Genomic DNA, 23,821 nt, shown 5'->3' with positions numbered 1-23,821 from the left:
TTCGGTTTATGTTTTTCAACAACTTTGTTCAAATTTATTTTTAATTTAATAAAGCCAATTTTCGCCACTAGTAATCTATATCTCATAGCTTGTTCATTGATATACCAAAAGAAGAGAAGAAAATTTCGTGAAGAAACCCAGCAATAGGTTTTGACTTTTGAGTAAAGATGGGGAGAGGAAGGATTGCTATTCGAAGGATCGACAATTTAACAAACCGGCAAGTGACTTTCTCTAAGAGAAGAAATGGGTTGCTGAAAAAAGCTAGAGAACTATCCATTCTCTGCGATGCAGAAGTTGGATTGATGGTATTCTCTTCTACTGGCAAGCTTTATGATTATGCAAGCACCAGGTAGAATCAAATTATTATCTCCTCCTTTTGCTATATTTAATGAGTGATCAAAATCCATATCTGGGTGCTTAATTACTAGTTTACATGTACATATATATACACATGTTGATTGTGGTTCACATAAACTTGGTTGGCATGGTTCTAATTTCACTCTACGAATATATGAACTTAGATAAGTTTAAATAAAGGAGTATTGTGTAAGTGTATGAAACTAGTGAAATATGAGATGATAACTACATTTAGATTGAGGAATGGGGATACAATATCTGGGAAACTATAATATATATTATATACTAAAAATTGAACTAGGGAATGAATAAGCCTTTTGCTTTGATACTCTTCAAGCACAAGCAGTAGTTAATTTTAATTTATATAAGTTAGACCTAATATGTTCTTGTGATATTTATAACTTTAAAACTTCAAGAAAAAATGTTCTTCTGGATAAGTGAGCTAATTGGTGTTGTAACCATGCATCTATCTGTCTGCATTTGAATTGAACTTGACAAGTTTCCTAGGATCTTTGCTCTTTTTGTAACTTCTATGCCTCGTGTAAAATCTAGATGTGGTTGCTAGGCTTACGGTTTACAATTTATCCATAACATTATAATTCTCAGCTAGATGTGGTTGTCTTTGATTGGTCTTATCTACTGAGAGACATTAATCCAGAATGACAAGAAGTTAACTAGTTGGGGAGCTTATCTAAGCATTAGTTATTTACGTACAAAACTGCGTCATCCATCTCCTATGTGGTGCATGTATGACTTAAAATTAACAGTCATTGGGAATATCTCTTTTTTAAATTTTCACTTGATTTTTTATGCGAAAATTCTGTGTCTATTTTTCTCTTTATAAATATTCACAAATTTTGATAGATTGAGACAAATATTGATATAACCTTATCATATGAAAATCTCACATGAAAAGATGCTAAGTGGTGGTATCTACTATTATGTCATTTGATCAAGGACTTGCCAAATCAAATGAAAATTATATATACCTTGTCATTATTTTATATGAAAATTTTCATTTTGTATTGATTTGCAAGATCGCTTTTGAATTGAAATTGCTTATAAATACCTTGTTTTTTTCCCAACTGTTTTGCATGATATCAAGCACTAGGCACCTCTCGGATGTTGTATAAATAAAAAACAAGAAATTATATTTCCTTGGTGATTCGAACCAAACTAACTCATTTAATTAGGTTAGTTCGGTTTAGGTATAGCTTTCAAAAATTGATCCAGACGGATCAGAATTATTTGGTTTGGATTTTTTTTTTTCGTAAACTCGAACCAACCCAATCCACAAATACAACATCAACCTCTCCTAGTTTCAGACAATAACATGAACTAATTATGTATCCATGAACTTTGTAGTAGGATTAGCCCTATCCAAAGGAAGTGATCATGGTGGTGTATTCTCCAAAAACATTTCATAGTTGTAAAAGTCGTAATGCCTTTTTTAATACCGTAGTGAAGCTTTATGGCTTTCTGGAAACCAAGTTTTCTATTCGAAACCAAACATTTCTATTCAAATTTTGGAAGCATAAGAAAGATTTCGACGAATAAGTATGAGGAGTTTACTCCACACAAAACGAAGGTTGTCTTTTTTGGTGATATTTCTCATAAATGGGGCAACACTATTTGTCATCATAATTAGTCTTAGACAGTGGCGGACCTACATTGTTATATGTGATGAATAAGTATGGGGCAACCGTTGCAAAGAAGAGGTTGCATCATCCTTGCTGCGGGAGGAGAACGGATGCAAAGAAGAGGTTGCGTCGAGCTGGGGCAGTAGGTGGGCTCGTAAACAGCGTCAAGAAGCTTTAGAGGCGTGGAATCAGCTCCAGACGTGATCGCGCGTTCAGCATAACTGATGCTCAATTTCGGAGTATTCATTTACAGGAAAGATATGATACACATGACCCAAAAGGTCTTTCCTCTACGGATTGTTATTTCTGAGAAAAAGATCGAAGGTCATAGAGATTGTAGCAGCACAGTGGTTTTACTCTTTGCACAATCTGAAGTTTGTGAGATGTGGGCGTGTTCAGGTTGCACGGCAATTGTTTGACAGAATGCCTGAGCAGCAATCTTGTTCTTATAATTCAATTTTTTTCTACGAATCTTTTAAAAAAAAATTTGGTGAAGTTTGATATTTTGTAATCCATTATTTTATAGTGGAAATTCGATTCTGCACTAATATCATGTGGATTTTTATTTTTTCACATTGAAAAAGGTTTTGCTATGTTAAAAATCTGTTGTATTTCTCTCTCTCTCTCTCTTCTTTTCTGCATTTTCGTTTCGGCTGCACATAGGCCGACCTGGTGATTCAGACCGAGCTCTGATTGCCGAGTTTCAAGCTCGACATTTGACTTTCGCAAAGACTTCATAGCCAAGATTGAGGGACCGAATTCGTCCCAACACTCACTTCGAGGGCCCGACCAACACCGGTGACAGGTGAAAGTCTCACAACATATGTTCACCCTCACTGAACTCCAGTGGTCGATGCTTGTCATCATAGTAACTTTTCTGGCGATTCTGTGCCTGTTTCAGCATTTCTCTGATCATCTGGATCTGCTGGATAGTCTCTTGGACAAAGTCTAGGCCGAACAACTCTCGATCTCCAACCTCAGACCAACAGGTAGGAGGCCGACACCTCCTACAATACAGTGCCTCATAGGGTGCCATGCCCAGCCTAGTACGAAAACTATTGTTGTATGAAAACTTAACCAATAGTAGGTATCGATCCCATGCTGAGCCCTGCTCCAATGTGCAAGCCCTCAACATGTCCTCCAATATCTGGATGGTCCGCTCAGTCTGTCTATCAGTCTGAAGGTGATAGACTGTACTCAACCTCAACTGAGTACCAAAAGCTTCTTGTAGCGCTCCCTAGAATCGAGATGTGAACTTCGGGTCCCTATCACTAATGATACTCTCGGGCACCCCGTGAAGCCTCATAATCTCGCGAACGTATAGTTTGGCCAACTGCTCTGTCGTGAAGCTCAACTTTACTGGAAGAAAATGGGCATACTTAATCAATATGTCCATAATGACCCAGATAGAGTCACAACCAGCCCGAGTCTTAGGCAATCTCACTACGAAGTTCATGGAAATGCTCTCCTACTTCCATTGCGGAATCTCAAGAGGTTGAAGCTTACCAGACGGTTTCTGGTGTTCGATCTTCACTTTCTGGCATATCAAACACTTGGATACATACACAACTATGTCTTTCTTCATGCTCGACCACCAGAAATTTCTCCTCAAATCATGATACATCTTTTTAGCCCTAGGGTGGATAGTGAATTGGCCCTTATGAGCCTCTGACATCACCTCTTCAGTCAATGGACCTCTAGGAACTGCAATCCTTTTCTGGAACATACACAATTCATCATCATTCCAAGACACACCATCTTGGTTCTTCACATAATCAAGGCAGTCCCTTTGCACTTGCGCCTCTTTAATCTTCTCCATCAACTCATTTTCAACTTTTACAATCTCCATCTCGAGAAGTGCACCTCCAAACAAATAGGTCACTGTCAAATCTCGAAACTTCTCAATCACATCAAAGTCACCCATCATCAAACTGGATAAACTCACGGATTTCCGACTCAAAGCATCCGCTACCACATTGGTCTTGCCCGGGTGGTACTTCAACTCAAAGTCGCAGGCCTTCAGAAATTCCATCCATCTCCTTTGTCTCATGTTCAGCTCCTTCTGGTCAAACAGGTACTTTAAACTCTTGTGGTCACTGAACACGGCAAACTTCATGCCATAAAGGTAATGCCTCCAAATCTTAAAGGCAAAGACAATCGCATCCAACTCCAAATCATGAGACGGGTAGTTCTATTCATGAGGCTTCAACTGCCTCGATGCATATGCAATAATCTGTCAGTCTGCATCAACACACAGCCCAGTCCCTTCTTAGAGGCGTCATAATAAAGCTCAACCTGCTCAGCAGGATCAGGAAAGACCAACACTGGTGCAGTGGTCAATCTCTCCTTTAACTCCTGAAAGCATTCCTCACACTCGTGAGTACACACAAACGGAGTCTCCTTCTGGGTAAGGCGAGTCAATGGTAAAACCATCTGGGAGAATCCCTCAATGGACCTCCTATAGTAACCTGCCAAACCCAATAAGCTCATAACTTCTGTAACTTTTTTGGGTCTCTCCCAATCCAACACAGCCTCAATCTTGTTCGGATCTACTGCAACTCTTTCTGCAGAAATCACATGCCTAAGAAATTTCACCGACTTGAGCCAAAACTTACACTTTGAAGGCTTAACATAAAGCTTTTTCTCCTTAAGTACTTGCAACACAATTCTCAAGTGCTTCGCATGCTCCTCCTCACTCTTAGGGTAAATCAAGACATTGTCTATAAAGACGATCACAAAATGATCCAAGTACGGCTGGAAAATATTGTTCAAGTAATCCATGAACATCGTCGGTGCATTGGTGAGTCTAAACGGGATCACCAAATACTCATAATGACCGTATCTCGAACGAAATGCAATTTTGGGGACATCCTCCGGCTTAACCCGGATTTGATGGTATCCGGACCGAAGATCAATCTTGGAATACACGCAAGCACCCCTAAGTTGATCCAACAGATCATCAATACGAGGGAGGGGATACTTGTTCTTGATTGTCACCTTATTCAGCTGTCTGTAATCGGTGCACAATCGCATTATTCCATCTTTCTTCTTAACAAAGATGACTGGTGCTCCCCATGGAGACACACTCGGTCGAATGAAATGCTTCACGGAAAGATCCTCAATTTGTTTCTTCAATTCCGCTAACTCAAGTGGAGACATCCGGTATGGTGCTAATGAAATAGGCTCCACACCAAGCAACAGGTCAATGGAGAACTCTATCTCCCTTTGTGGCAGAAACTCAGGAATCTCCTTAGGAAACACCTCGAGGAATTCCCTCACCACAGAAATGCCGGTAATATCCTCCTGTGTCCCACTCACCAAACCTCCCAACATGACATAACCAAATGCCCCTGCTCTCAAGGCTCTCCTAGCCTGCAGCAATGAAATAAAAGGCGAGGAACTGGTTGTGGCATCACACGGAGACATCACAACTCGCTTGGCGCAACAATAAATCAACACACAATTTCTGGACAACCAATCCATGCCCAGAATAATCTCCAGATTGGCCATCGGCAATCCTATCAGATCTACCAAAAAATCACGGTCGTCCCACTGAAATACGACATCTCGATGAACAGTGGTAGTATCACACCTTTCTCCGGTGGCGATGGTCACCCGCAACGGTGAAGAAAGCACAGACATGGGCAACTCAAGCCCCAAAGCAATCAGGGTTGCAATGAAAGAATGTGTAGCCCCGGAGTCAAACAAGACATCTACGGCACGACTACCAATAGAAACGGTACCTCTCACAAGGTTCAGAGCTCTGTCCGACTGCTGCAGATCGAAGGTGTAGACTCAGCTAGTGGCTGGTGGCACAACAGGTACCGCGATAGGTGGAGTAGGAATCATCTGAAGAGGAACTGCCTGAACCACTGCAGCTCTAACAGCCGAAGAAGGACAATCTCTGGCATAGTGGCCCTCCTTGCCACAATGGAAACAAATGATATGACCAGTAGCACATGGCCCAACATGTGATCTCCCACATCCAGTACACCTGGGAGTAGTGGAAGGTCTAGCTGCACTCCCCTGCATCGAAGTCCTCTTGAACTGATTTGGCGCCTGCCTAGCAGATAACTGCTTCCCTTTTCCCTTTCCTCCAAACTTCCTGTCTCTCCAGGAAGTGGAGCTACCATCTCTTTTCACCTCAGATATCTTGGCCTTCTTGGCCTTGCTGATCATACAAACGTCCTCTATATCACGACACTACTTAACTAATGTGCCAAAGTCTCGGGATGCTGCTCCAGCTATCCTGTCTACTATAAATGCTCATTAAGTCCCCTACAAAACTTAGACGCCAAGAATGCCGGTGTAGGCATAACAATCCTAAAGTGTGCAAATTTGGCCAGTTCATTGAACTTAGCCAAGTACTCATCAACCGACATCGAGCCTACACCAACCGCTCGAACTCCCCCTGCTTTATCTCTTGAGCATCATACGAGAAGTATCTACCAAGGAACATCTCCTCAAAGAATGGTCACTTGATAACATGACCCTGCATCTCATATACCTGAGAGGTGTTCATCCACCACTTATGAGCATCTCCCTCCAGCATGTTAGTAGAAAACATCAGCTTCTGGGGATCCATACACTGAATATCTTGTCAAGGTCCTGAAGGTATCTAGCAGCAACAACGGGGTCATAGGATCCATCAAAAAAAGGTGGCTTATGCTTACGGAAAGCATTCAATCGGCGATCTATGGTCTCGTGATCCTCTACGGGCTCAAGGTAAGGCTGCATCAGTCCCGTCAAGTGGCTCACACCCTCCATATGACTCAAACCATCGTGGTCGGGAATATGTGTTCCTCTTCCTCCGTCCCCATCATGGTGATTAGGTGGAGATGGAGGTGGCGGTGGTGGCGGAGGAAACTGACCCTCATTGCGGCCAGCCCTCATCTCCTCCAACATGACCCTCATAATGGTCATATTCGCCAGCCTGTTCGCCTCATGTACGTCTTCTGTACCTTTCCTGTTCGCCTCTCTCACGGCGTCCAGCATAGCCTGATTGGCCACTCTGATGGCCTACTGGTCAGCTTGTCTAGCCGCCTGAATCTTAGCTAATACAGTCAAGACAAGATTAGGCTGACCCTCATTCGTCTCTCGGTTCCTCCGGGGAAGTACCATGACTCTGCACATGTTACACAAAGAATGACTTGATCAGGCCCACACCATGTGGTCACACTTGCATCATCATAGCAAAAACCCAAAAGAAACACAACAAACAATTTACACAAAAAGACATCTTAAGTTATTGCAATACATACAGGCTTTTTCCCTAGGAAGTGCTTTGATACCGTAAAATGTAACACCCCGTGTGCACCCGGTGTATTACACATACATATGGTAATGGCGCAGCTAAATAAATGCGGAAGCTAACTTTTTTTTCCAATTATATACATATTAAATTAACCAAGTTTATTACTTATCTTTTTTCAAAATATCGCCTATATGTAAATTGCATTAAATAACTAACTGAATATCCTCATATCAAAAATAGTATCGAGTAACGGAACTACAACACGTAGAATGGACCGTATCCTGATACATTATACAACTCAAGCCTAAATAGCATAACAGAAATCAATGTGGCATGGACAACCTCCATGCTCACCAGATCAGGCAACATAGCCAAACAACGTCTCAATTCAAATAACAATCTACTGACCGTAAAGCATAATCAACATCCAGGCATATCAGCATAGCAGTATGTATAAATCAACTTAACTCCGGCCTCCTGCCGCTAGAGGTATCAACCCTTGAGGTACCTGTACCTGAAAATGTGCCCCAACACGGGGTGAGATCTCTAAAAAGAAATCTCAGTAAGACAAGGGGTCCTCAAGGATCTTTCCACCCCAAGCTCACTTACATGTGCAATATAAGTTCCAACACAGTATAATAGTATAATTTCCAAAACTTGTGCAATGCAACATATATCCATGTCATGTGTGTATGCATCCTATTGGCCAGAGAATTAAAGGTAGGGATTACATACGTCTACAACCTACAGTACAAGGAACACCGCTTGCACCTCACCCACGGAGTTACCATCTTGTATGTCGCCACATACTCAGGGTTATCGTCAAGGTGATACACCACATACATATCATATGGCACTTGCACTTAATCAAAAAACTCAATAGCATATCAAGAATCATAATTTATTTTCATAAAAACACAGCATGCATATAACCACCCCTCCATGAGGTATGGTGGAACCAACAATGGACAAAATCGAGGACACGAAAGCTTACCTCTCAAGCTAAACATCTAATCAAGAGTCCACACCAGCCCAAGGTCACCAAACAGCACAATCACAGTCTGTATATAACAAGAATAGCATTGATATTCATAGCCTCAAAGTTTCACTAAGTGTTTAGGACTTTCCAACTTATTTTAAGTGATTTTAGGCTTAATCTGCAGGAGTTATTCGAATACTCCTCGATGAGTATTCGAATACTCCATGTCTCCAGAAAGTATTCCAATACTTTCACTAAAGTATTCGAATACCACAAAGTATCCGAATACTTTCATTATAGTATTCGAATACCACACAGTATCCGAATACTTTTCTGAAGAAAAGTATCCCAATACTCCTTGATGAGTATCCGAATACCTTTTGATGAGTATTCGAATACTTCACAAAAATTATTCGAATACTTATCAGACAGGATGCAGAAACTCGTGCAGTTTCTGCATAATCACCATTTTAAGGGTCCTTTCACGATTTGGAGTCCAATCACTCCACAAACAGGAGTTCATTACTACATTTCAAGTATAGATTATCAACATTCAACTTGAGTAATCAAAGTTTCCCTTTTTAATGACTTAAACAAGCGAAAATCCATGAAATTTCAAAGGAATTGATCATAAGTTACCTCTAGGCTCAAAAACTCAGAAAAAGGAAGTGACTTAGAGCTTCCCAGACAGCTCAACCTACAGACTTCACAAGGCCACGAATTTGACACACAAGCTTGGTCTTTTACACCAAAATATGACTTCTTGAAGCCATCACACCTCAAGGAAATGGCTCACACCTTAACACTCAAGAAGTCAGCCCAAAACTTTACCAACTCAGAAGTTCAACTCAGAAATGGAGGGCCTTTCTCCCTCACAATGCTTGCTCACACCAAGCTATGGTGTTTCGGTGAAGGAACAATGAAGAAAATTGGTCTTCTGATTGAGTTTCACAAAGAAGAAGGGGGTGGCAAGGAGAAAGGTTTAGAGAAATTCTGAGTGTCACGTAGGAGTAGAGGAAATCAACCTAGGGTTTAGTGCCACTTAGTATATATAGGTGCATTAAGTTTAATCCGTCGGTATTAGCACTAATAGCTCTGCTAATCATTTTAATCTCAAACTTCAGATTCTGTACCTAGTCATTTTTCTAGGATTTGTCGTATTTTTATTATAATTTTCGCAACACTTTTTCGGTACGCGGTTTTACGTAGCCAGTATCAGTCCTGATGTCAGTTCTCATTATTTCGACTCCAAACTTGATATACCAGTCCTAAATATTAGGGGTGTTTGCGGTCTAGATTGGATCAGTTTTAGAAGCAAAAATCATCCGATCCAATCCAATTTTTTTCGGTTTGGATTGGATCGATTTTCGATTTTTTGAAAATTCTAAAATTTATTTCGTGATTATTGTCCAAATAACATCTTTTCTATATATTGGCTTTGTAAATTTTTTTTTTTCAAATACAAAAGTATTAGTAAACTATAATATAGTTTTTTTTTGGCAATGAGATATGAAGCTCTACAAAGATAAAATTTTGTTGATGAGATGTGACTAGATTTTTTCTTGGGTTTAGTAGATGGGTTAATGGGTCTTGGGTTTAGAAATTTTTAGGCTATGATTAGGGAAAGACCCAAGTAGGTAGAGGAAAAATAATATATCGGATCTGTTTGGATTGGATCGATTTTCATCAACCCATCCAAAAACCTATCCAATCCAATTAAAATTTGCGGGTTTTTTCGATTTTCGATTTTTCGGTTTTTGGTTTTTCAGTTCGATCACCGCAGTTTGAATCGGTTTGGATCGGTTGATGAACACTCTACTAAATATTATTCTAGGAATATTCATACACTTATTATAGTTTTTGGGGATACTTCACCGGTACGGACTTATACCGTGAAGCAGTGGCAGACCCATAAAATTTTCTTTATGTCTGCACACTCATGGCAGGGGGTTCGGAGGTGCCGCCTGTAATATCCCAAGCACTGATGAGGGCGGGGAGTGATCGCCGGTGCGAAAGGGCATGGACAAGGAGCGGCTTCTGGCAGGCTTCCAGCGGGGGGTTACATGAACGAATGAATCGAATCGACACCCGAAAGAGAGGGATTCCAAAGGCTGTGCAGGTATGAGACTACATAGTTTGGGATAGCTTATAAGAATTAATTGGTACTACCCATACTAACAAGATGCATCTGTTTTTCGGTAGCCCGGATCGGAAGAACTCCACAGTTAAGTGTGCTTGACTTGGAGCAATTCTGGGATGGGTGACCTCCTGGGAGGTTTTCTCGGCGAGTGAGGAAAAAGCACACTGAAAAGTCTCGTGTTAGTATGTGGGGATAGTAATTGATTCTTGAAGCGGTCGAGCATTACACCGCCCCCGTTTTTTTTAAAGATCATAATCATGATCCAATTTTTGCTTCCACTTCAAAAGTAAAGCTTTGGTGAATCAACCAAAGTTTTAAGGAAATAATCGATAATGATAATTAAAAAATAAATAAACACCACAAAAGACATTTGTAAAATATAGTATTATTGTAGGGGTTAATCGATCAAAAACCCACCTTTATCGATGTCTATTAGATCCAAAGTTGACCAGTTTTACTTCATAAAAAAACATGAAAAATCCCATGTGATTCTCCTCTACTCTTTACCTTTTTCCTTTTAATCTTTCTATTTTTTTTTTACTCGACTTGAATCACACACCCTATGTAAAAAAAAATTTCCTCAACTTTATGTCTGCAAGTGCAGACAATGGAACCAAGCTAGGTCCGCCATTACCGTGAAGCAGAACTCGGTATCTGTACTTTTCGTCAGAAAAGCGACTTGTAGCGTTATTAAATTCTACTATATATTAATTATTTAAGCCATCATAATTATTCAAGGTCAATTATGGAATTTATTTAATAGCCTCCATTATAATGAAAAGCTCACATAGTTCGCTCTTTACATGTTGTCACCCTTAGGTGCCCAGTTTTCTGGCGCCAACTGAGCTACTATCATATTACTTCTAAAAAAAGCTACAAATTCCAATATACATTAAAATTGTTAGATTATGTAAACCTTTTAAGAACTTGTATGCTTTTTTATTAGTATTTTAGTTTTTTTCACAATAAATATAAGAATAAATGGGCAGTTTTACTCCTCATATTTTATTATAAGCACTTTGTTTACTTATGGAATTCTTTCGTTAACACTTTTTAGTAATAGAAGTTGAAAATATTTTTTTTTAGAGTTTAAATTTAATTTTTTGGTAGTATAAAACTATATACTATACAATGTACATATTATTATTATTTTGGTAAAGTATTATTGTGCATGCCTTGCATATAAGATAAAATTGTATTGATAAAAGTACCTTTTTAAATTACTTTGGATTTCAAAAGAGTTTATTTTCCATCTCATTAATATTGGCTCCTACATTTATGGCAGCATGAAATCAATTATTGAGCGATATAACAAGCAAAAGGAGGATGAACATCAACTAATGGATCCTGCTTCACAAGTCAAGGTAACACAGTCCATGTACCACTCCTCCAGTTATCTTCAAGCTCTCCTGCATGTAGCTTTACCTACTAGATATTCATGATTCCTATAATTTGCATGTGTATTGGCATCACAAAGCACTTAGAATTAATTAGAAGCATTAAGATAGAGAGGAAGAGGAGAGAAGAAAAATCCCGAATAACAAGAAAAAGAAAACTTTAATAAAAAATTAAGGAACAATTAATATCTTGGTTAATTTTCTTCTAAAGGTCATCTAATACAGATAATAAAACTATATTAACTTGAATTTAGCATCTAAATGTGAACAACCCGGCCATTATTATCTTATACGATATTACTAATTAGTTCAATCTTTAGTCCAATAATGTTAACACTGGTAGCCATCGTTCTTGGCAATACTGTATTTTGTTGTTACAGATACAATATTCCCATGTAAACCTCAAAAACTGTTCAACTTTAGATTTCACCTTCTTCGTAAAACTTTTACTCAATGTTTTAGGAATAATTTGTTAAAAAAATATAAGAAAATTATTAATATAATCTTCGCCTAACAACTTTGCTTTGGGATTGAATTGATTGATTATATACTTGCTTATGAAAATTAGCTCAACGGGTGGTATCTAATCGTAATGATTCAAAGGCTCTCATTTTAGATTACCTTTAAAATTTAATATAAGTCCTCAAAAGAAGGTATACATGCATATTTAACCTAGCATTAATTGACATATGAAGGAAACTTTGAAAAATATAAACTTATTTCGTAAGCGTACTTAGATGGTGTAACACCACGTGTATACCCGATTTGTTAACATGTCATCGTATTAAGTCACACTTAATTAAAAATGCGGAATATCTTTTTCTTTTCAATTATGACGTCATTATTATTAGCCAAGTTGATTATTAAAATCCTCTTTCAAAACATTGCCTGTATGTAAATTGCAAAAGACAGCTAACTGAAATACCTCAATATAAAATTAACATCAATGTGTCTCTAGTCACGGAACTACAACACGTAGACCGGACAACCCTGATAGTTTATATAACTCAAGCTAAAAGTACTAACATCAATGTGGCATGGACAAATCTCATGCTCACCAAATAAGGCAACAAAGCCCACAAAAGTCTCAACAACAGCAACATAATATTAACAAGATAAAAGCATAACGTCAGCAAATATAATCCAGCACCCAAACATGTCAGCATATAACATCAATATCAGCTAAGCTCCGGCCTCCTGCCACTAGAGGCATCAGCCCCCAAATTACCTGAACCTGAAATAAGTGTCCCCAAACGTGGGATGAGATCTCTAAACAAGAAATCTCAGTAAGACAAAGGGTCCTCAAGGATCTTCCACCCCAAGCTCACTTACATGTGCAATATAAGTTCAAAAGCATTTAACAGTATGAGTTCCAAAACTATGCAGTGCAACAGATATTCATGCCATGTGTGTTTTAACTATTCTACTGTCCAGAGAAATGCAGGAATACGTCTATTACCTACAGTTAGTACAAGGAACATCGCTTGCACCTCACCCACAGCCTCACCCTCTTGTATGTACCACATACTCAGGCTTACCATATAGGTGGAACACCACATGCATATCATAAAGGCACTCGCATATAACAGTTCAACCGCATTTCAACAAATCAATATATCATAAAAACAACATCATGCATATAACCATACCCCCATGGGACATGGTGGAACCAACAATGGCTAAACCGAGGACACGAAAGCTTACCTTGCAAGCTAACAATCCAAGCCAAGAGTCCAACCAATCTCAAAGCCCAAACACAGCAGAATCACAATCTGTTTTAGACCAACAATCATATCAAAATCATACTCAACAAGTATAAGACACAAGGACAACGTCTTTCCTTTACATTTCATGTCTTAAGGCTTCTCACAAAGCCACAAGCCCTTAATCACTTAGATTCTGACTTAACTAATCAATACAGAAGCTCAACTTAACCAGTCTAGGGTCCACAAACCCCAAACATCATTCTGTATGAAAAGTGCAACTACTGTTATTCGAAAACCCATAAGATTCGGATATTTGTCGGGGGCATATCCGAATATCAATATCCGGATATCTGTCTTGCAATATCTGGATATTCAGAACTCCATATCCGGATATCAATATCCGGATATTTCGCGACAGAACTCAGATTTTGCATTTTCGCGAGATATCAATCCAAATGTGGTTCATTTCATGATTCCAGAGGCTTAAACATGCAATTCTAGGTGTGTTTAACCTTACCCAACCTTAAGTTATTAACTTTAATTCATTACATGCATCAAGGTTCCACTTTTAACCATTAAAACTCATGATCAAGGTGGGTGACACTTACCCAAGCTCAAAATAGAGCAAGAAGGTGCTCTTAGAGCTCACCAACAGCTCCTCAAGTTTGACTTCACAAGGTGCACGAAAATGACACACAAAGATGGATCCTTTCTTTACAAAGATGACACTTTGAAGCTCAAAATGCCAACCCCAAACTCCCACAACCCAAACCAACAAGGTCAGCCCACCCTCCTCCAACTCAGAAGCTCACACATCACAAAGGAGTACACAACACCCTGACAAGACCAACTCTCAATCAACAATGGTGTTAATTAGGTGAAGGTTTCAAAGAGAAAGGTGGCTCCTTGGCTCACAAAATGAAGAGAGGAGAGGGTGGCAAGGGAGGCAGAAGCTGAAGCTCAGAGAAATGTTCACGTAGGAGGCAACAAATGACCTAGGATCATGTGTCATTATCTATATATAGTCACTTAAGTCTTAATCGCACTGTATTAGCGCTAATAGCTACGTTTATCATTTTAATCCCAAACTTTGGAATCTGAACCTACTCATTTTTCTAAGATTTTTCATATTCTTATAATATTTTTCGCAGCACCTTTCTGGTACGCGCTTTTCCATAGCCAGTATCAGTTCTGGCACCAGTTCTCATTATTTTGTCTTGAAACTTGTTTTAGAAGTCCTATATATTATTCTAGTAATATTCCCACACTTATTATAATTTTTCGGGATACTTCATCGGTACGCATTTATACCGAGTAGCAGAACCGGTATCTGCACTTTTCGTCAGAAAAGCGACTTTCAGCATTATTACTCACTTACTATAATTATTAAAGCCTCATAATAATTATTAGGGTCAATTATGGAATTATTTCCTAATTTCTCTTAATTATTTAATTAACTTCCTTAATTAACGGTGCGAGTTCTTGCAGATGGTCTCCTTAATCTCATGAGTTTTTCAAAGAAAAAAATGAGAAAAACAAGGTAGATAGAGTAACTTACAAAATGGAATATTTCCTACTCTCTTCCAATAATAAATCTCCATGTAGGTGAGGCATCTTAGTATCAAATAATATCTGGAATTAGTCTTACCCTTTCTCCGGTGATAATGGTCCAATGCACTCTTTGTTTGGATGAGGAGTTAGTTTTATTGGCCGTACTCTGAGAACAAGATGGCTAGAAGAGATTATGTGGGGATGATACCTTCAGGTTATTTACCAAAATAAAAAATCCACCGTTTAGTTTGACAATTAAAAGATTCAAAATGCAAATTGGATACCGAGAATGTCAGTATTAGACTCTATATACTACTAGAAAAAACTTGTATTCCAAACAATTCTGTCGCTCTACAGATTTTTTCTAGATACCAGCATTCCAAACATAAGCAACATACAAAAGTATCTTAGGTATTATCACATATAAGCTGAGTATCAAAAGCCTATTTTTTTGTGTCTATTTACCCTTGGGAGTAATTCAGAATGAAAATACGCTACGTGAAGTTAGATTTATTAAATAAGTTTAAACTATTTTTGTAAAATATCGATTTAACTTTGCCTTATAATCATTATAGACTTTTTTTAGGTTTGGCCTAACCTTTATATAAAAACAAAAAAATATAAGCTGACCTGAAATCTTATTTAGAGGTCAACATTATATTTAAACATTCAAATAAGCAAAAATAAATAAATAAATAAAGAAAAGACTTTACTTTTTTAGTTTTAATTTAGTATGATCTTTAATAAAATTATTATATTCTATATGAAATTAATATGTTATATTAATCTATAATTAACAAATTATGTTAGTATCATAAATTATTAATTACATATCTTAATAAAAGATAGATATGCTATTTTGATATGTTAAATAGGCTTTTATAAAGGCTTAATCTTTAACTTAATTAGTTAAATAGATTCTTTTAAAAATGTAAATCTAACTTATTTCATGAATAAACTAAGCTAAAAAAATAAACTAGATCGTAAACTCTTAGCAGGCTGTTTGCCTATTCCCATATTACTTTTTAGTTCTCTTTTTAAGACTTTGGTCCTTGTTACCATTAGTTTATTTAAGGGTTATGTTTATCTCATTTTACATGAGATAAACATCTCTCCTACACACACAAAAAGGGATTGGGTCCCACCATTTTTTTTCTCTCTCTCCTCTTACATGTGGGTCCCACTTATACTTTTGTTTCTACAACATAAGATAATTCTTTTCCTACAACATAAGAAAAATATATCCCTTTATTTAATAATGATGTTATATACGTATATGTCTAATATATGTACTACTACTTGCTAGTTTTGGCAGAGAGAAGCAGCAAGCTTGAGGCAACAACTGCAGGACTTGCAGGAAAGCCACAGGTAAAAGGTTAAACACCCAGCATTTGCATAATTTTAATTGAAGCAAGCCAGAAGCATAGTGATTTGTCGCTTACTTGAACTCTCTTTGTTAAAGGGCAAATTCCAATAAACAAGCTTCCCTGATATGTGAATGTAGATTGTACGCGGTCATAACCTTGCAATTTTTACAAAGAAATTGTTTTTCATATTCAAAATGTTAGAGAGATACAAAATAATTAATTTAGCCTAACCCAATACCTAAGGTTTTGGGTTGAAGTAGTTCTTTACATGGTACCAGAGCTTTAGTGACCACAAGGTTGCGAGTTCGATCCTTACTGCCCCCACTTTCACGTGGAATTAAGAAAGACACAAGGCAGACCAAAAAAAAAAATAGGCTTGTGTAGCACAATGCAAACCAAAAATGGGTTTGTGCCATATTCACGCTTCAAGCCCAAAGGACTCTTGCATGAGGGGGTGTGTTAGAGAATAAAATAAAAGCATTAAAAATGTCATCACCTAATACCTTAAGGTTTTGCGTTAAAATAGTTCTTTACAAAAAATTATAATCTTTCAATAACAAAGAATAATCTTACCACTGCTCCAAAACTCCCTCCTCAAAAACTCTTTTTGAGTTAAGTAAATAAATTTAGGGGAATATGTCTTTCATGTTGTAAAGAACCTTGGGATACACCACCCCAAAAGCTAGCTCAAAGGGTGGGAGTGCCCAAGGCCTTATAAACTTCACATTAATTGCTCATACAATCAATGTAGGACTGTATATCTCAACACGCCCCCTCACACGAGAGCCCATTGGGCTTGAAAAGTGGATAATGCAACAGGCCCAGCCTACCTGTGCCAAGAAATTCCACAAAAGAAAGTGGGGGCAGCGAGGTTTGAACCCGAGACACGAGGCTCTGATACCATGTAAAGAACCTTGGGATAAGCTATTAGGTGAGGCTAAATTAACGGTTTTATATATCTCAACACGCCCCCTCACATGAGAGCCCACTGGGCTTGAAGGGTGGATAATGCACAGGCCCACCTACCTGTGCGAACAAAGAAATTCCACCTGAAAGAAAGTGGGGGGCGGCGAGGATCGAACTCGGGACACGAGGCTCTGATACCATGTAAAGAACCTTAGGATACATCACCCGAAAAGCTAGCTCAAAGGATGAGAGTGCCCAAGGCCTTATAAACTCCACATTAGTTGCCCAAACAACCAATGTGGGACTATATATCTCAACACGCCCCCTCACAAGAGAGCCCATTGGGCTTGAAGAGTGGACAATGCACAAGCCCACCTACCTGTGCGAACAAAGAAATTCCACTACAATGAAAGTGGGGGGCGGCGAGGTTCGAACCCGGGACACGAGGCTTTCATACCATGTAAAGAACCAATTCAACCCAAAAGCTTAAGCTATTGGGTGAGGATACATTAATGATTTTATATATCTCAACACGCCCCCTCACACGAGAGCCCACTGGGCTTGAAGGGTGGACAATGCACAGGCTCACCTACTTGTGCGAAGAAAGAAATTCCACTAGAAATAAAGTGGGGGCGGTGAGAATCAAACCTGGGACACAAGGCTCTGATACCATGTAAAGAACTTTGGGATACACCACTCCAAAAGCTAGCTCAAAGGGTGGGAGTGTCCAAGGCCTTATAAACTCCACATTAGTTGCTCATACAACCAATGTGGGACTATATATCTCAACACATGTCGTATCAGACAAAATTATTTCATGCAACTCATAGAAAAATGGATGATTATTAGTAAATCTTTTAGGAGGAAATAAAACGTTGAACTCATCTATAAAAAGAAGGGTGGGATTATTAGTAGTACTCATATATATCTATTCCCGAAGCTTTCGGGTAAATTTAAAAAGTATAAACACCTATCCACTCATATCACTTCTGTTTCATAACAAATAAACCTTTATCATTAAAGAATCATATATGTTTTAACATTTAAAATGAAGCTTAAAGTGACCATAATAAACATACATGGCTTAAAACATAAATCCCGCAACTTGTATTGAACCTGCACCCATCAAAAGAAAACCCATTAGCTTCTCACACACTTGCAACCATTTTCTTTTGTGCTTTGACAGGAATTGTGTAAGCATTTATTTGAATGATTTATATTAGTGTCATTTACGCATTAAACACACGTAAGAAAAATGTAACAAGGCAGCATAAATGTTGACAATATGTCTCAATTTAAAATCTTAAGATATTGAATTTACGATTCCTTTCATTTATGTATACCTTAACTAGCCCATTCCATCCCGATGTGGGACCTTTTCTCACTCACTCTTGAAATTTCAACAATCTTCCCCTTAAGTGTGAGTTCTATCAACTCCCCCTCAAGCAAAAACATCTTCAAGTATTCATAGGGTTACAAACCAAGAATGGGCAAATCTTGGTTCGACAACATGGATTTGGAAGCCTTACAAACCCGAACACCAACCATCATCTCCAAATATTCGGCACACACAAGTCAATTAACGATCGGTTATGATACTGCTATTGGGCAACAACCAGGTGGAGCCTAAAAATATAGGAGACTATCATACACACATCAAATGGTCCTTTGCGACAAGCCCACAATAGGTGAAGTGTTGGGAATGAGAATCCAAGTGTGAGTAGTAAATTCTCACATTATTAGAAATGTGCTAAGTTAAGATCATATAAGTGAAATGACCCATAAACTCAATTTTCTATGATTTTGGGTTGAGATGTGGTGTCCCAGCCCACTTATAATAGAGAATATGTAGCTTATCTCATATAATGGTAGATTTTCCCCCACTATAGCCACCCCCTGTGACCCAACATTGGTATAAGAGTCAATGGTTGATTGTTGTATGTGTGTACCCAGTATTTAAAGTGTTGAACAAGAATGTCTTAGAATACCATAAGATAAGGGGTGATGTAACGCCCGACTGCTTCAAGAATCAATGACTATCCCCACATACTAACACGAGACCTTTCAGTGTGCTTTTTCCTCACTCGCACACTTTCCGGAAAAACTTCTCAGGAGGTTACCCATCCTAGAATTGCTCCAAGTCAAGCACGCTTAACTGTGGAGTTCTTCCGATTCGGCCTACCGAAAAGCAGATGCATCTTGTTAGTATAGGTAGTACCAATTAATTCTTATAAGTCATTCTCTACTGTACCATCTCATACCAGCACAGTCTCTGGAATTTCTCTCTTTCGGGTGTTGATTCGATTCATTCATGTACTCCCATCGCTGGAAGCCTGCAAGGAGCCGCTTCTTGTCCATGCCCTTTCGCACCAGCGATCACTCCCCGCCCTCGTCAGCACCCGGGATGTTACATGCCCACCAGCTTTCGCCTGGTTCATCCTCGAACCACACCGTACTGGAAGAGAGGCCCTGCTCTGATACCACTTGTAACGCCCGACCGCTTCAAGAATAAATGACTATCCCCACATACTAACACGAGACTTTTCAGTGTGCTTTTTCCTCACTCGCAAACTTCCAGGAAAAACTTCCCAGGAGGTCACCCATCATAGAATTGCACCAAGTCAAACACGCTTAATTGTGGAGTTCTTCTGATCCGGGCTACCGAAAAGCAGATGCATCTTGTTAGTATAGGTAGTACAAATTAATTCTTATAAGTCATTCTCAATTGTACCATCCCATACCAGCACAGTCTCTGGAATCTCTCTCTTTCGGGTGTTGATTCGATTCATTCATGTACTCCTGTCGCTGGAAGCCTGCCAGGAGCCGCTCCTTGTCCATGCCCTTTTCCATCGGCGATCACTCCCCGTCCTCGTCAGCGCCCGGGATCTTACAGGTGAATTGTGGTTAACTTCTTTTCTAAGAAATATTACTTTTCAAGCCCCTTTAACCAGGAATCTCTAGAAAACGTGGCAGAACAAAAATCCAACCCTTACCAACACAAAAGCATATTCAAAGCAATGTAAACAACATCACAAACAGAAAATTAACAGAGGAAATTAAAGAGATAAGGGTAAGGTAGATCAAACACCAAGATCTATCCTTGTTCACCCTCAAACCACTAGAGGTCTACATCCAAACTGACGGCGACGTTCCACCAAGCTCAGAACTTTCAACCGGTGCTTGAGAAACCGATGTACAATTGGAATTTTACAAGATCTTTGATTAACCTTGATTAAACTCAACCTGTAACCCTACAAAATCACTCCAACTGACCAAAATGAAATACAGCAACAAAATAACTCAAAAAACATGTAGATCAACCTCTCTACATTTACAATTACAAAAGAAATCAGAGAAAAAGATGAAAAGAAGAGGAATATTGAGTTTTTCTCTCTAAATATGCAAAATAAGCTTAAATGGGTATGATTCTTGAATTTTCTGAGCTTATGCGTTTTTCTCTCCTAAAAACTGTTTAGAAACCCTAATTATATGTTTATATAGGAATCATATGAGAATCACAATCGTTTATAGCCGTTGGACTCTTAATTTCAAATTTTAAGTTCATAACTATCACGTATTCGGACATACATCGGGCACGTATCCAGATATTGAATAGGACATATCCAGATATCCGTATTCAGATATGTGATAATTTGTATATGGATATATCAACTACTACAACACTAATTCATGCAATTTTCGATCCAATTCAATTCTAAATGGTTTCTAACCACTTCTAAAACATGGATGAATATCTCTAACAGCAATCTAACAAATTTTCATCTGTGTGACTTTTTATGCATGAATTCAAGTATGTATGTTCCTAATATGTAAGTATATGACTTATGATGCATTCTTTTGTAGATATAGCTCAATATACTTATTCTCTAAGTTTCCATAACATCAAAATAATACATATAATAGTGTACGTCTCTGTCTTCAATTTTCTTCATTGATTTTCAAGTCTTGAACATTTTAGTGCCTTGTTTGACTTGGAAAATTTGACTTTAGGGTTGACTTTGGCTTTTTGATTAGTCCTTTCACTTTTGCATATTGTCATGGTCTTTTAACACCATTTGAGACTTGTTGCACTACCTTCCATGTTGTGCAATCATGTTGAGCTTGTAGAAGCTTTGTTATCATCAAAACTTAAGTATTTTACCTTTGTAACCTTTAGGGTTCAACATAAAGATAATGGTGAATTAGTGTTCGGATTTGCCAGTCTTCCAAACCCGTGATGAGGACTCATAAATCTAATGTCTTTATGTTTTTGGCTGAGGTGTGGTGTCCAGGCTCACTTATGATAAGGAGCCTATAGCTTAATTCATATGATGTTAGATCCCCCTACCAAGGGCACCCCATGACCCAACTAAGTATTACTTAAACAACAATTACATATCTACATTATGCTGAACTGCATGCCTAACTAGTCCTTTTTCTATGAACCTTGGACTCAACAATGTGTTAAGTAAGGAATCAAATAGTTAACAAGCGAGTTTTACGTCACATTTCAACCCAAAATCTTAAAACATTGTTGTGGATCATTTTTTAATATGTTCCTTAATCCATTTCTAAAGTAATGTGGAACTTAATTATTAATGACTCGCACTAACATAGCCCTTTGAAAGATTTGATAAACTAGTAGCAAAACTCCATTAGTGCATTCTGATTTAACCTTGGTACTAATATCCTATGGTATAAGGACACTGAATCTATAAAAGATTTAGAGGACTCTTTTTGTAAATCTGCACAATTAAATAAATCCAAGATCAAAGGTTTAAAATCTTTATAATTTAACAACTCTTAAATTTTTTGAAAACACAACAGAAACAAATAATGATGTTTTGATAAGAAACTTACTGTATTTTGTATTCCTATATCATAATCTGTCAGCAATAAACAAATGTAGGACGAGCAAGGATTCCATACTTTCTTTTTGCGGTAAATGCAGGCAATTGAAGGGGGAAGAACTTTCTGGTTTGGGTATTAAAGAGCTACAACGTCTGGAAAATCAACTGGAGATGAGTTTGAAGGGCGTTCGCATGAAAAAGGTATCACAGTTTAAAGTCAAACCAAATCAAAGCTCCTTTATTTGAAGTACATATACATTTGGTTTTGATTAATTTTTAGTTTAAAAAAAATTCCTAGCTTTTTTTCAATAAGATTTTAATTATAAATTATTTTGAATACAAAATAAGCTATCCAAACATACTAAATTTAAGATGCCATTCTTTTTATAGTACATGTATGACTCTCAATCATTTATTTACCTGCAGGATCAAATTTTAATTGATGAAATCAATGAACTACACCAAAAGGTTTCAGGATTCAGGTTTTGTTCCTATAATGATTCAAAGATATTCCCACAATTTTCTGACCGATTTCTATTGATGCTATTGTAGGAAAGTCACCTTCATCAAGAAAATGTAGAACTTCATAAGAAGATAGACCTCATCCATAAGGAAAATGCAGAACTACAGAAGGTAAACCTTCAACTAAACACATTCTATAATTTAAGAATATGACATTCATACTCATAGTTCAAGTACGTATGACAAAGTGAAGCATGTACAATGAAAATGCCTACACACACAAGCACAATAGCTAGATAGAGAGGGTTCAGAGTATCAAGCAGGTTTCCCTCATTTACTCAGCCTCCACTATTTATCTACAAGTTAAAAGACTTTTTTTTTTTTTTTTGAATTCTATGACCTTGATTATCCCTTTGGGGAGAGTCAGGTCCCTCGAGTATTCACACTACTCGAGCAAAAAAAGGGATCTGAATAAATATGAGACTGATTTCGAGTTGAGTGGCGTGACAATTATTTAATTCTTATCCCAACAGTTCTCTCCAGAATTGAAACTCATCCTCTTTAATTTGGCAATTTATTCGTCCTGGGACTCATATTGTCACTTGAGTCAATCCTCGAGATTAGAAGTTAAAGGCTTCAAGTTTACTTTAGCTAAACCTAAATTAAAGATTTGGATCCTAGGTTATTGAAGCAAGACGTACGGAAGAAGGAATTACAACATCAAATCCTTCATACACTATCAGCTATGGATATGATATACTTGAGCCTATCAGTCTCCAGCAAAGCCAGCCACAGCCTCAATACAGTGAATCACCAGCCACAGCAATGAATCTGGGGTATTCCCTAAAACTGATGTTATGAAACATAAAGCATAGTCCGTAAATTTTTATGCTGTACTTCAAGCACCATAAGCTTTATAATTGCTGTAAAGAATCGGACATATTGATTACCTCTGTAACTTTTATGCTATAAAGATATCACCATTCTGCCTGGTGTTGTTTTATAACTTATATATATCTGTCATGATTATTCGAATGGAATTCAAATACAACCCAGTACCTGTAGCCCTATACCTTAAATAAGTAATAAACAACAGAATGAAAACCATGTAGAATTGCAGATAAATGTTATTATTGTATTTATCTATTAATCTCTTCCGTGAAGAGTCTCAAGTTTTTCTTTAAAAGACTACAAAAAATTTTGTATTTCAAA

At 37.9% G+C, this 23,821-nt stretch overlaps 1 protein-coding gene across 1 annotated transcript; it reads left to right on the top strand.

Annotated features, from left to right (window-relative positions):
• Positions 1-167: 167 nt before the first annotated feature.
• Positions 168-23,470, top strand: LOC133304023 (MADS-box transcription factor 23-like). The gene is made up of 7 exons (XM_061503994.1): positions 168-349; positions 11,656-11,734; positions 16,331-16,392; positions 22,249-22,348; positions 22,574-22,615; positions 22,700-22,780; positions 23,291-23,470. Exons 1-7 carry the CDS (start codon positions 168-170, stop codon positions 23,468-23,470), a joined length of 726 nt encoding a protein of 241 aa, XP_061359978.1.
• The last annotated feature ends 351 nt before the right edge of the window (positions 23,471-23,821 follow it).

Source organism: Gastrolobium bilobum, unplaced genomic scaffold (genome assembly GCF_033153095.1).
Source record: "Gastrolobium bilobum isolate Gb01-03AN ecotype WA unplaced genomic scaffold, APGP_CSIRO_Gbil_v1 utg33132, whole genome shotgun sequence".
In the NCBI taxonomy this organism is placed as follows: Eukaryota; Viridiplantae; Streptophyta; class Magnoliopsida; order Fabales; family Fabaceae; genus Gastrolobium; species Gastrolobium bilobum.
This window is presented reverse-complemented; position numbering and strand designations above follow the sequence as displayed.

What these genes read in the sequence shown, in the direction of transcription:
- LOC133304023 (XM_061503994.1), top strand. Translation starts at nt 168, where the DNA reads ATGGGGAGAGGAAGGATTGCTATTCGAAGGATCGACAATTTAACAAAC. An exon ending in ATCCTGCTTCACAAGTCAAG is followed by an intron (nt 11,735 to 16,330) that starts GTAACACAGTCC and finishes ACTACTTGCTAG; the next exon opens with TTTTGGCAGAGAGAAGCAGC. An exon ending in TCAATGAACTACACCAAAAG is followed by an intron (nt 22,616 to 22,699) that starts GTTTCAGGATTC and finishes ATGCTATTGTAG; the next exon opens with GAAAGTCACCTTCATCAAGA.